This window comes from Mus pahari, chromosome 18 (assembly GCF_900095145.1).
Source record: "Mus pahari chromosome 18, PAHARI_EIJ_v1.1, whole genome shotgun sequence".
Lineage (NCBI taxonomy): Eukaryota > Metazoa > Chordata > Mammalia > Rodentia > Muridae > Mus > Mus pahari.
In genome coordinates this window covers 46,304,787-46,319,898 of record NC_034607.1, presented here as the reverse complement: position 1 = coordinate 46,319,898, position 15,112 = coordinate 46,304,787, and the positions used below count along the sequence as shown (strand labels likewise).

Here is a 15,112-nt window from a genome sequence, read left to right as displayed (position 1 = left end):
GTCGGTGGTAAATACATTTTATAGTTTACTCACAAGATCCACACACAGGAAGATATAAGTGCTTTAGATGAGCTTTTTGGTGAGATAGTATGCACTCATTTATCCTTATTTAACCCTGCTATTGTAAAGATATACAATACTTTCTTGCCTTAGACAATTTCTTTATATCCCATCCACATTAACCTTCGCCATCCTTATTCCCAGAAAACCAGTTATTTTATGATATGTTAATTAAGGATTGATAGAAAAATTATATGGATGTTAGACAGAATACAAGAATATCACAGTTGAATAGACAATTAAAATATCCCTTCATTTTCCCATTACATGGCCGGTAAAATTATGTATCTGGATAAACCTGTTCTTCAACCAAAATGTTGTATCACAACAGATTTAATGCAGAGACAAATAGAAAAGTCCTGTTCTCTGTTAAACTGTATTGAAGATTAGTAAAGAGAGTATGAAGATGTTCTAAAACAAAATGATTGGTAGAGAGACATATTTCTTAATTCTATATCACTAAAGAATGAATTTTAAAGTATTTTTTATTGTAAGTCATTAAAATTCCTCAATATCTACATTAAACCTTGATAACAAAATGACTTTTTTAAATGAAAAGATATCTTGTTATACAATATGATTGAATTAATGTTTCTTTCCCTCTTCTCCGCAGGATGTAGAAAACATATTTAGTCGTATAGTAGATATACATGAACTTAGTGTAAAGTTACTGGGCCATATAGAAGACACTGTAGAGATGACAGACGAAGGCAGCCCCCACCCATTAGTAGGAAGCTGTTTGGAAGACTTAGCAGAAGTAAGTATATCAATTATATTGTCAATTATATAGCAAAAGAAGTCTGTAAGTACATTTGCATTAAAATGGGGTTCATAATTTCTATTTCCAGTTCAAGTCACATACCATTGCTTCTTTTTCATAGTAGGCCAACATTTATTACTGTTATCAAGTACAGAAATAGTTATCAAGCACCACGCCCAAGCTCAGTGTCACTCTGAGACTTTGATAGAAAGACCAAGGCAAGCCCAGCTGTGGGTGAGAAAAGCTTGGGTGCAGGGCCCTCGTCCTCACAGCCTACTGCTTAGAGCACTGCTGTGAATTACATGTGTGGCTCTAGGCGAGTTACTGATAATTTGCTTCTCTATGCACATTTGTAAAGTAAGAAGAATAGCAAGAAGACTCAATTTTTTTTTTTTTGTAAAAATTAAGATAATCTCCCTTAAATATTTGGCTAATTTCCTTTACATAGTAAAATAACCAGTATGTGATAGCCACATTTGTTTTTAGAATTGAACAATGAGGTGCTAGGAAACTCAGGTCCATGGCACAGACAGTTCAGATCCTATGGGAGTCTGGTACCCCTGAGTATTTCCAATGCTAACTGTGAGTTAACTGGAGTAAGTCATCACTGGTAGTCACTCTGGGGTTTCTTACTCTTGTCCTGCTCTAAAGCCTGTTCAGTCTTTTAGTATAATGGTGCTGAGCTCATGGGAAAGAAGAGAGGAACCAGGGATCTAGCTCTTTAGGTAAACTCTCCCCAGCACACATGAGGCCCTTGGTTTAGTTCCCAGGGCCATATGAACTGGGTGTGGTGGTACACACCTCTTAACCCTTAGTAATGGGAAAGTAGATGCAGGGGTTTGAGAAGATGGGTACCATTCTCAGCTACAGAGCAAGCTGGGTGCCAGGCTAGAGTTCTGCTGCCGTGCTAAAGCACCAAGACCAAGAGCTGCCTGGGGTTTACAGGTTACAGCCTGTCATGGAAAACCAGAGTGGGAACCTTGTGGTGGGCGGGAACTGCAGAAGACTGGAGAACAGCAGCTTTGGCTTGCTCAGCTTGCTTTCATATCTAACTCAGAACTTATACCCGGGATGGCATCACCCACAACCCACACGGGGCTTGGAACTTCATGTCAGTCACCAGTCCAGGCTATCAGTTGGGGGTGTTTTTCTCAATATAGGTTCTCAATTTTTTGTCAAGTTGACAAATGACTACCCAGCACAGAGGTTCTATCTCAGAAAACAGATGGGACAAAGCTAATGCTCTGGGTAGAAACCTCCAGGGGAATTAAGGAACTGGAAATGAACACTACTCGGGGGCTGCATAGTACAAATGGTCAGAAATGGAACAGTAAGAAGGGGGGTCTTGTTTGTAGTCAACAGTTAGCAAATACAAGAAAAGATAGTAAAATATTAGGTGAGTTCACTGTATTGGCTTAGAGAAAGGACTAGCATTCCTGTGCTATTATACCAGCCAGAACATAGAACTTTTATAGGCAAAAGGCACCCAGTCTCAGAAGCACACGGTAAGCGCATGGGGCAAGCGAGATAGCCCCACCCATAAAGCACTGTGCAGGCCTAACACCTAGGGGTGCCCCAGCCTTAAGAGTTTAATCCCTAGAACTTGTGGTAGAAAGAGAGCTGGCCCCCAAATGTTGTCCTCTGACCTGTGCACACCAGTACACACATACACATACGTGATTCTACTACTGCTACTGCTACTACTACTACTGTTACTACTAATGATAATAATGATAATAAAACTCAAAAACCTAACTAAAAGTATATAAGACCTATTAAGAAAAATTGTAAAATATTTAGGTTGATATGGAATGTACAAGTAAATGGTAATACATACTATGTTGTTTTTATGGATGGAAAAACTCAATATTGTATTCATGTTAATCATTCACACAGTAGCCAAAGCAAGAGAAAGCTGATCTTTAATAGGTACAAATGAGGTGTGGTCCATGCTCAGAATCCCAGCACTGAAGCCTGGCTTGCGCTGCAAGTCTAGCTATCCAATGAGATCCTATCTAGATTGTCTCACCCGCTACCTACGACCCACTCAGAAGAAGAGACAAAATCAATCTAGAGGAACAGCACATGGAGGAGACTCACATATTTTGATTTATTAAATAGGAATATCAGAGTTGCTACCAGTATAGGCAGACAATGAAATAAAATGGAATTACAGTTTTGACATGTGGCACAGATTGCATTGATCAGAAGGGACAGAGCAAATTAATAATTAAATTACGAGTTGACCCAAAATGTAAGGAAGCAGGAAGGCTTGGAGCGTCACCTACCACATGACAGCGTATGGTGTCCAGAGCTCTAGTCCAGAGTGTTCAGATATGGTATTCTGGCTAGTAACTCCTTCTTAAGTACTTTAAAAACAGTACTAAAGGTAATTAATACATAATTTGTATTATATCTTAAATCACTTGTCTTATTTCTTACCTACTACATTCATCCACTTATCTCTTCTAGAATTTGACATTTCAGAGGTAAACACTCATTAGGATCTGAAGGGGTGTGTGTGTGTGTGTGTGTGTGTGTGTGTGTGTGTGTGTGTGTGTGGGTGTGTGTCATATAGTAGAGGTCAGAGGACAGTTTGTGTAAGTCACTTCTTCCTCTCTGTGGGTCAGGGATTGAACTAAGGTCATCAGGCTTGTCAGCAGATGTGTCAGCAGATGTGTCAGTAGACAACAGGCATCTTTGCTCACCAGCCTGGGTCTGTCCCTCTTGACAGTTTTATAACTGGAATAGGGCACAGGATCAGAGATGGGAAGGGCCCTATTCTCTGTGCTAAAATCAGTATACCTACTCTGTGTTTCCTCAGCAGTCATCATACTCTTTTAGACCTTGCTATGAGACCTCAATGGTGACTGGTATATTAATGATGGATTTTTTTTTTCAGTTTGGATTAAGTTAGCTTTATGAAAACAGAATTTTAGGTGATAGAAACAGTTACTTCTTATTTACAAAATAGGAAAGTAAATGTCTAACACCAAAAATATTTTTTAGATTTATTTTATGTATTTTGCTTATATGTATTTGTATCATATATGTCTCTGGCACCCCCAGAAACCCGAAGAGGGTATCAGATATCCTGGAACTGGAGTTGTGAGCCACTGTGTGAGTGCTGGGAACCAAGCCTGGTTCTCTGCAGGAGCAATAGTAGCTGCTGAGCCATTTCTCCAGCCCTCCCACCACATCCGGAAGAATAAATGCCTAACATCAGCATCCTAAGGCTCCTTCGTGCCTTACATACCATTTGTTGTCCAGGTTTAACTGTGCTGCTCTCTAGGGCCAAGTCAGCCCGCTCTTAGGACAACTCCTGGTCCACGGGACCTTTGACTGAGAAGTAGCGCTGCACACAGTCAGTGACTCCGCTACTCAGAGGAAAGATTTCTGGATTCTTTCACTTGAGAATATTAGATTTATTGTTAAAATTATAATAGCCATTCAGTTTTTATTTGGAGTCTTTAAGAGGACTACGTTTCTGTATATATGTTAAAATCTTTTGTATTTTGTGTGGTGGACCATTTCTTATTTATGATTGTTTTTTACTTTACTGTTCTTTTTTCAGGAACTGGCATTTGATCCATATGAATCATATGCTCGGGATATTTTACGACCTGGATTCCATGACCGTTTTCTTAGTCAGTTATCAAAGCCTGGGGCAGCACTTTATTTGCAGGTATAGTGATTGTTAAATTGTACAATGTTAGAAAAGTAAACTCTAAAAAATATTAAATCACTTCCCTTTTTAGTCAATAGGCGAAGGCTTCAAAGAAGCTGTTCAGTATGTTTTGCCCCGGCTGCTGCTTGCCCCTGTGTACCACTGTCTGCATTACTTTGAACTTCTGAAGGTAAGAAAACTTGGATTGTTATTTATAAAGCATTCAAGTGTCGTTGTTTGCCACTTCATTTGCATACATCTGTGAGCATCCACATACATTAGTCTATATTCATTTTCTTTGTTTAGCTGAGAAGCAATTTTAAGTAACTCCAAAAGAATAGCATGCTTTCTGACTTTACTATTTAACTGCAAAGCAGTTGCCCAGTTTTATTTTACTTTTATCTGCATTTATTTTATGCTGACTTTATTCATGTGCCATGAAGTTTTGTTTCTTCAGTTTCTTCTGGGATATCTTTTTCTTTGCAGCCTCCTCTTCTGGCTCTGGAACGATCAGTGAGGATCATCTCAATATGGCAAGGGGAGCTCATGTATGGGCTAGTCTGGCCATGAGCTCTGTAGGTTCATCTGTCAGCGCATCTTAGGGGCCTTGTTCACCTGGATGTGCTCAATGACTAGAGACTCTATGTCTAAACCCTTAAGTTCAGCATTACTCTCCCATTTTTAAGCGTGTGAAGCAAAAATTCAGCACTCTTTTGGCTACTGTCCGTGTGTCCAGCCCCACTGTTGGGCCTGGGCACACCTACCGCCAGAATGGCACATATTGCTTCTTTTTTTTTTTTTTTTGGTTTTTCGAGACAGGGTTTCTCTGTAGCCCTGGCTGTGCTGGAACTCACTTGGTAGACCAGGCTGGCCTCGAACTCAGAAATCCGCCTGCCTCTGCCTCCCAAGTGCTGGGATTAAAGGCCTGCGCCACCAGGCCTGGCTTACATATTGCTTCTTTAAAGTGACATCCTTCAGATACTTGGTGGCTTTGCAGATATGCATTCCCTTGATGGCCTGGGCAGTCTCCTGGGTGTTCTTAAAGTGAACATGAAGGTTTGAACCTCTTGATTTGCATGTTTTTGTGGGGTTTTCTGGGTCAAGACAATGGTAAACCATCTTCACAGGTCACCTCTGGCCACTTATAGGAAGAGCCCAGTTTTATTTTTAATCATGTGCCCTTTTTGCTTAGATGGTGATTCTCTGAAGGCAACTTTGTATCTATCCATCTTCTCAGTAGCTACAGGGACTCTCCTCAGGGACCCAATATGAAAATAAGGCTAAAGTAATAAAAACTGCTAGTTCAGTAGATTTTCATTGTTCAGTACTGCAGCAAGTCTGTTAAACTCAATATTGTTATTATTTTAGAAGCAGTGAATTTGTATACTAGTAAAAGTTCTCCAACTGATCATAGTTCAAAATATTAAGTAAAAAAAAATCTAAAGGATTAGTAGCCACATAAAACTTGAAAATTTATTAGTTTATAAATAAAAGCAAGAAGCTTTGATGAGAATTTGAAAGGCTATAAAATCCAAGCAGCTTAATAAGAAAAATTAAGGGCTGCAAGATGGCACTGTGAATGGCACTAATCACATAAGCCTGACAGCTTGAGGTTGATTCCTGAAGCTCACATGGAGAGAGAGAGAACCAGTATCACAAAGTTGTGCCTGACCTTCATGTATATGAATGCTCATACATATACACTCTCACACACAGTCACGCACACGCGCGCACACACACACACACACACACACACACACACACACACAAGAAAACTTAAGGGTTGGAGAGATAGCTTAGCACTTGCTGCTCTTGTAGAGGACCTGGGTTCAGTTTCTAACACCACACTGGACAACTAACAGATTACCTGTAAGCTCCACATTCAGGGAGCTCCAGTATCTTTCTCTGGCCTCTTTAGGCACCTGTACACACATGGCATACAAACAGACACATAATTCAAAATGGCTTTTAAAGAAAAAGTTAATTAGGCACTGAGTTCAACCTTGTCTCAAAAAAATCAGAAAGGCCAGTAAGGTTGTGCTCGCTACCATGCCTGGTTACTCTGCGAGTCTGACTCCTGGGACCCGCGTGGTAGGAGGAGAGACTTCTGCAAGTTGCCCTCCTTACCTGTCTCCATACATGTACACATAAAAGCAAACGTGTGCACACACACACATGCACACACTCTAAATAAATAACTTACTTTTTAAAAAGGAATGCTATTTAAAATTATCTGGGTATGGTGGATCAAACCTACAGTACCAGCACTTGAGAGAGACTAAGGCAGGTAGATTACTATGAATTTGAGACCAGGCAAAGCTACATAGAGAATTCTAAGCCAATCTGGGCTACAGTATGTGAGACCTTGCCTTGGGGAGGTGTGGGAGATGATTTTCATATAGATAATTAAGGTTTCTCAGGACTATAGGACTTAACGTTGTTTTACTGTGTGTGTTCCTGGTTCATAGTATGACTTACCTTACATTGCAAAGTGTATATGGTATGTACATGGAACAGGGCACTGATCAGTCCTACACTCACTCATCTGTTTTCCATTCTGGATTCTTTCAGAATTAATGCACGACTTGAATTTTTATTTATTTTCCATGTGTATACACAAGCAAATGCACACACAAGTGTACATGAGGCCAGAGGACAGCTGACAAAGTTGGTTCCCTCCTGCCACCATTGTGGGTCCTGGGGATCAACCTTGAACCCTTGTACCTGCCAAGCTATCTGCCAGTCTTACTGGTACTTCAGCTTGTATCTGTTGGTATGCCGTTCAGCTCATTTTCATAGGGGAGATTTTTTGTTTGTTTGTTGTTTTTTGTTTTTCGAGACAGGGTTTCTCTGGATAGCTCTGGCTGTTCTGGAACTCACTTTGTAGACCAGGCTGGCCTTTAACTCAGAAATCCACCTGCCTCTGCCTCCCGAGTGCTGGGATTAAAGGTGTGCACCACCACCACCCGGCAAGAATTTTCAAGGTGTATTACTGTATATGTCTGTAGGTAGGTGGTGCATATGTATGCGTGACAGGAGCCAACATTGGGGAACTGAAGAAGTCTTCAGTTATTCACCACCTTAGACTTGCTGGCCAGTCATTTTTAAGGGTCTGCCTGTTCTTTCTTGCCAATGCTGAGATTATAGCTGCCTAATTGTGGTCTTTTTGTTTTTTAAAGGCAGGGCCTCTGTATCCCTGGATGTCCTGGAACTCAATATGTACACTAGGCTGACCACAAACTCACAGAAATCCACCTGCCTCTGCCTCCTAAGTTCTGGGATTAAAGGCGGGTGTGTAATGTCTAACTTCTTAAGTGGATATCTGAACTTGGGTCCTCATTCTTAGGCAAGCATTTTACCAACTTAGCTGTCTTCCCAGCTGCCTCAGGTTCTGTTTGGAGATGCTGGTATCATGACATAATCTAAATGGAGAACTGGTCAGTATACACTATTAGAAGGTTTGAAAAATTGTATGATCCACCAATGTATTTGTAGGTTACTTAGGGAAACTATTGAAAAGGTTCCAATGTTCAGTGAACCAAAAGACCCCCCCCCCCATTCTTGGTATTCTATTTTATTTTCTTTGGGGAATTGTTATTACTCCTAAATGCCCATCTATATACTTGGTAATTCTGGAGACAGCTGATTGCATGAGATTGGGGCGATTGGAACCTAATCATAATTTATCTGTATATGGAGTGGGTTCAGAATTTTGTAGACACTGAAGTCTTTCTACCTGTTGTACAGCTAGAGAAAAGTCACTCTATGTTTTTTGTGTCCTGGTTTCCTTGTTTATAAACTGCTTATTTCACAGGCTAGGGCATTCAAACAGTACATTTGTAAAGGTTACTACATGAATGACACTGACATAGACACTTGCATGTTTTCAGCATTGGAGACATTTCTTACTGTCTTTAATGCTCACCACTGACCACACCTGTCCTTTCCTGCCCACAGAGCTCTGCTTTTCTCTATCGGCTCTGTCCGTTGGCTAGTGTGGGCCCCACCCAGCACACCACCTTTGATTCTTCTCTCTTCCTTACTGGCAGCACTCATGATTTAACATCAGAAATGATCATGTATTCAGCCTCAAGTGTCCATTTGTAGTGACATCACCTTCATATCACTGTTTAGACACAATAACAACTTCTTTTTATCATCTTTATAATTCCTTGAACTCTGAGATGGAAAGGTACAGTTGGTTCCCTGGCACCTGCAACAGGAAGTCTAGATTCCTGAGCTCCACTGCTGCTGTCTTTAGTTTTATCTCAGTCGTCAGTTCTGCCCATGAGCTTGAGCAGCCCTGGGTATGCCAGCTCCGTACACGGTGCCAGTTGTGTTCCTTTTCCTTCTACTGGCCTGGTGGATGGAATCCCTCTTTTTCTAAGCTCCCTTTTAGTTAAGAGTTTGTTCGGTTGCAGGTTCAGATAACCCTTTGCTCCCAAGCTGCTGCTGCTTCTCGCACCTCCTTATAGAACTCTCATATTTTTATTGTCTGCCTTGTCTCAGACACTATGTTCCCCGAGGAAACAGAACAAAGCCTGTATGCTTCTGAATTCTCCTACCTAGCACAGTACCTGGTATTTAAATCGTTTATTAAATGCTTGTTAAATAATGAGGAGCAAAAATAGGTATTTTCTCAATTCCTATCTCTTGTAGTTTTAAAAAGTTTAACTGTAAATTTTATGTATATGTGTTTATTTGGGAAACTTAGAATGCCTTAAACTTTACCAATTCATAAGATGGAATTCTGTTATTTACATAACTGTGTCAGACAAAGAAATTGAGTAATGTAATGTTTCCTATGGATTGGGGACATTAGGAAGAGATTTGTCAATGGATACAAAACTTGAGTTAGGATTGAAGAAGGAAAGAAGTATTAAACTTTATAGTGTTAATTGAAATATAATTTAAATGAATTTAATAAGCTTACTCAGAAAACAGTAAATCACATGGAAGTGAAGTATTAATCTAAGGGGCTCACCCTAACTTTGAGTTAGCTTCCTAACATATGTTACCTAGGTAATGTAGGAAGATAAAGGAAATAGGCTCTGTCTTCATTAGAATTTAAGTATTCTGCAGTTTTGCTTTTTTTGTAAATTTGCTTTTTCAAACCCTTTTCGCTTCCCAGAAGTGAGCATTTGTCTTTACTCCTTGAAATACAACCCTTGCTCCGTCTGCTTAGGTCTTGTTTATGGTGACTCTGAGGCCTCTGTGAACTCAGAAAATGTGGCTTGGGGATGGGGACCTAAAGGCCACTCCTAGATGAATACATAGTAAGATTACAACATTATAGCCTACACTAAAGGCTAGGGAAATTGTAGCTGGGGATGGACCCCTAAGTATTAGCTAGGGTTGGTCCCACACTAACCAAGAGTTCTAAGCATTAGCTAGGGTCCGTCTGCACTAACCAAGAGTTCTCCTGTCTGAGTGCTTGGGTAAATTCCTCACTGGATTGGGTCTTTTTCTCATGACAGAAGGAATAATGAATTCAAGAGAATTTCAGCCTAGTGTAGAACATGCTTCCAGCATCCAGGGCCTGAAACAAAGATTCAAGTAAGCCTTGCTTACTTCAAAATGGAAAAACAAAACAAAAACAAAAACAAACCCACATATATACATACACACATATGGTGACTATAGCAAATAATAATATTGTATAGTTTTGAAAATTTTTGAGAGTAGATTTTAAAAATTTACACCTGAGAAAAATATGACAGTATATATTAATAAATATTTTGTCAAGCACCATATTGTATACTATAAAAATATATAAATTTTACTTCTCAATTGAAAAGTAAATTTTTTCAAATAAAATTTTTTCTTAAGATTTTATTTTTAATTATGTGTATGCCTGTGTGTGTTCGCGTGCATGTGCGCGTGTGAAGGTGTCTTTAGAAGCTAGAGTTGTTGGACCCCCTGGGAGACAAGCTTGGGTCCTCTGGAAGAACACTATGTCCTCCTCTTAATCCGACCCATCTCTTTGATCTAAATTTTGACTGATTTTAGAACTACTTGAATTTTAAAAATTATTTCCTCAAAATTAGACAGTCCTTAGACCCTTTTATTAGTTAGAAGCATCAGAGTTAATATTTTACGAAGTGGAAAGAACCTTCCTTGTGTACTTTGTTGTTGTTGTTTCTTAGAGACAGGGTTTCTCTGTGTAGCCCAGGCTGTCCTGGAATTCACTTTGTAGACCAGGCTGGCCTCGAACTCAGAGATCCTCCTGCCTCTGCCTCCTGACAGCTTGGATCAAAGGCGTGTGCCACCATACCTGAATCAATGTGAACTTTTGAAAAATCATTTGCTCCTATAATGTGATTTTTCTATATGAAATTTTGTTTGCTTTATTAAGCAAATGTAGACTGGATTCTTACAACTAAATATAGTGACCAAAATTCTGAGTACTAGGAATTGGTTCCCCCAAAATTTAAACAGCTTTAGCTATATCCTGAAAAATTACCCCATTCTCTTTGCAGTATGCTGAGTCCATCTTACTGAAGGAAAAGTGAGTTTTCTGTCATTTTAAAAAACAGGTTACCTGATGCGCCGGAAAATAAACCTCTTGCTTTTACATTGGAAAAAAAAATCAGGTTAAAGTCTATTATGTATGTAGTATATACTACTGATATTTTCTAAGGCTGTTATACCAAACTATAAACTTTGTGGCTGAAAACATTAGTTTTCAGTAGTTTATTCTTTCTGCTCGAGAGGCAGAGAGCAGGAGTTGAGAGGGCCTGCATCTTCAAGGGTCTAAGGAACAGCCCTCACTTGCACTGAGGAGGCAGCAGGCATCAGGGTTCCCCTGGGCTCCATGGAGAGCCTCGCTCTGGATGTTCCGGACGCTGTGGACGCTGTGGATGTGGCCTCTGCCTGCATCAGATCAGGCACATCACTTCCCACTCTACGTCGGGCAGCGTCTCACTGCCCTTTCCTTTCTCACAGTTGAGCTTTAGGGTTCAGTCATAATCTACCATGGTTTCGTTTGATTTCTTAAGCCTGCAAAAACCTACGTCTAAATAGGTTTTCTTTCATTTCAGTTAACTGTATACATTAGTGGGAAGGCCTTTGGACTAACAGTCATGACCCTTAGGTTCTGGTCTTTCCTGCCTATTCATTTAAGTAAATGTTACTCATTTTATATTATATTGGAGAAAAGTAGCTTCTAGAAATAAAATCATTAATTCATATGTTCCTTCTTAAAAGGGAAGCCATTCTAGCTATTCTATGTTTTTTGATTAACGTGAACTTTAATCAGTCATACACTGTGTAGGTGGGGAAAGGGATGTAACTCGGTAGTAGAATGCCTGCTTACTATGAACAAAGTCCTGGGTTCAGTCCCCAGTACCACAAAAACCATCTGCAGTATGTTTTGTGTTAAAATAGCCGAGTCTTATTCTTGAGAATACTTATGTAAATTGTGTTTTCTTCCCCCCCCCCCCCAAGACAGGGTTTCTCTGTGTAGCCCCCAGGCTGGCCTTGAACTCAGAAATCCGCCTGCTTCTGCCTCCCAAGTGCTGGGACTAAAGGTGTGCGCCACCACCGCCTGGCTGTGTTTTCTCTAGAAGCTCCTTTGCAGCATCTGTACCGTGGTTTCCTGGGAACTGCTCTGTACATGTTGTACCCTGTACATGGACTACTTTACCCTTGTATCCTTCTGTTAGTCAGGGGCCAGGAGCAGATATGAAAAAGCCCAGCTCTATAGCCCAGCTAGCCTTAAAGTTGAGGTGATCTTTCTGCCTCAGACTCCCAAGTGCTGGATTATTATGATCCACCACATCTTAAGCAGGGGCCTCCCTACTGCTTATATCTAAGGAACCAAAAAGTAATCAAGGGAATGAGTGACTCCTTTTCTATGAAAAGGTAAATTTGGGGCTGGAGAGATGGCTCAGTGAGCACTGGCTGCTCTTCCATAGGTCCTGAGTTCAATTCCCAGCAACCACATGGTGGCTCACAACCATCTGTAATGGGATCTGATGCTCTCTTCTGGTGTGTCTGAAGACAGTAACAGTGTACTCATACATATAATAAATACATCTTAAAAAAAAAACGCACGGTAAATTTTATCATCTGGACAGGACAGACATTGTTACTATCATCTATACAGGGCACACACATTTTCCCTATGCTTCAGGATGACCTCTTAGGTGAGGTCCTGTGCTTACATGGTACCGTCCTAGAAGAGCTACAGTCAGTCCCTGGGGAGTAATGAGAACGCTTCCTGGCTGTCATTTACATGGCTGCAGCTGCTTTGTTTCTGTGGCAAGAATAAGCTGCCTCTTTAAGGAAATTAGCTTTAATTGTTTTACATAATTTCCTAATTTAAATCAATTTTTTAAAAAAATGGACATATAGAAAGGTTTTTATTAGTTGTGTGTGATGACCACAAACCTTGAATCCCAACACTGGGGAGATATTCAGTAGATGCTCTGAGTCTGAGGGCACTCTAGTCTACATAGTGAGACTGTCTCAAAACAGTCTTATTACACTGAAATGTTGAACACTTGCCTGTTAACTATGGAGACAAAAAGAACATTTAAAAGTATTTCATCAGAAAGCTTCATGAGTTCAAAAACTTTGTGGTGACCCAGTGCTTTTCTAGCACCGTATAAACAGTGGCACAAACCTGTGACACTAGCACTAAAGAGGGGAGGCAGGCCTCAGGATTGAGAGCTCAAGGCCAGACAAAGGCACACAAGACTGTGTCTCAGAAAAAAGAAAGCAAGAAAACGGAAAAAAAAGAAACCCACAAAACTTTGGGTTTGTGAATTTTAAAATACTAACAGAGAGGCTGATGGGGTGTCTCAGTGGTTAAAGAGCACTGGCTGCTCTTCCAGAGGTAGCAGGTTCAGTCCCAGCACCAACATGCAAGCTAGTAACTGTCTGAGTCTATTTGAAGGGGTATGACATCCTCTTCTGGACTTCAAGGCACATGGTGCACATGCAGCCAAAATACCCACACACATAAAATAAAACACAAGCAGTATTTTCCATATGCCAATATATTCATATACAAAATGCAAGTTAAATGATACATAAAGGACTCTGAAACATTTTTTGAATAGAAAATCAGTGCATCCCTAAACATGTTTTTTGATATATGCTCTATATTAGAATTCTGTACATTGGGTATATTTGCTGAGTTGTAACAAAAACAGGAACCAGAGAGATGCTCAGTAGGGAAGAGCACTTGCTGCTCTTCCAGAGGACAAGAGTTTAGTTCCTAACATCCATGTAGGGTGGTTTGGGAACATCTGTAACTGCAGCACCATCATCTGACCTATGAGGGCACTGCACTCACATGTATAAGTCACACACACATACACACACACTTAAAATATATCTTTAATCAGAACAAAATACAGAGGGAACAGTACTCTCCCTGTTGTCACATTTTGCTCTGTATGTTAATGACTTGAATGTTTCTGGACTTTACATTTTTAAAGACTTAAAAAAAACCATTTATTTATGTAGGGAGGGGTAAGCAGAGAATGGGGGTGACACATGTTTTTGGGAATCAGAGAACTGCTTAAGGGAGTCATTTTTCTCCTCCCACCATGTGGGTCCTTAAGGACTGAACTGAGGCTGTCAAGCTTGGCAGCAGCTGCCTTGCTGAGCAATCCTGCCAGCCCTGGACTTTATTTTTGATTCTATCCTTATGAGTGCCTAGAGCCATGCTTGACCGCCTATGGGAGTTGGAAACAGTTCTGTGTTGTGTCTTCTCAGGAACATGGCCAATTAGTACATACGTGACATTGCTTTTTTTCAAGGCTCAACAGTTCTTTCTAAAGTGGTTCCTCATGGTTTTCACATGGAAAACTTGGTGATGTGTTATTACAGACAGTAATACACAGAAAAGTAAAGTTTTCTGAGACAGAACCTTCTGAGCTCAGGCTGACCTTAGACTCCCGCTAGAGTGACATGCATGTGCTGCCAAACCTTGCAGAAACAACAAGAGCTGCTGTTTTTCTTTGGAGACAGCTTCTCGTGTATCCGAGGCTGCCGCTTCTTCCTGTGTCCTGTGATTATGGGTATCTGCAACCATGTCTGCACTACATGGTATCAGAGAATAGAACTCAGAGCTTTATTCAAGCTAGGTAAACACTAGCAGGTTACACCCTCAGCCTGGAAAAATGCTTCAAACAAATTGAAAGGCTGGAGAGGTGGCTCAGTTGTTAAGACACTTGTTGCTTCTGCACTGGACCCTCGTTCAGCTCCCAGCACCCACACAATGGGTCACAGCCACCTGCAACTCCAGTTCCAGGGGATCTGAAATTTTCTTCTGACTTTTTTGGGCATGAAGCACTCATAGGGTGCACTTTCAGACATGCAGGCAAACACTGGCACATGTGAAATAAATCTAAAAAATACATCTGTAGAACATTTAAAATTCCTGAAGTAGGAAAAGCTGAATGAGCATTATTTATCCTAAAATAAAGTGAGGTCTTCCTTCTGCCCTTTCCACAGCAGTTAGAAGAAAAGAGTGAAGATCAAGAAGACAAGGAGTGTATGAAGCAAGCAATAACAGCCCTGCTTAACGTCCAAAGTGGCATGGAAAAAATTTGCTCCAAAAGTCTTGCAAAACGAAGACTAAGGTAAATACTCCCACTTTAAAGTCTCTTCCT

At 40.5% G+C, this 15,112-nt stretch overlaps 1 protein-coding gene across 1 annotated transcript in view; it reads left to right on the top strand.

Annotated features, from left to right (window-relative positions):
* Window positions 1-15,112, top strand: part of Sos1 (SOS Ras/Rac guanine nucleotide exchange factor 1) — an 85,331-nt gene that overhangs the window by 29,984 nt on the left and 40,235 nt on the right. The window contains exons 6-9 of the mRNA XM_021218130.2: window positions 674-817; window positions 4,395-4,505; window positions 4,579-4,677; window positions 14,955-15,082. Coding sequence (XP_021073789.1) covers window positions 674-817; window positions 4,395-4,505; window positions 4,579-4,677; window positions 14,955-15,082 — 482 coding nt within the window. The remainder of the gene's footprint in view (window positions 1-673; window positions 818-4,394; window positions 4,506-4,578; window positions 4,678-14,954; window positions 15,083-15,112) is intronic.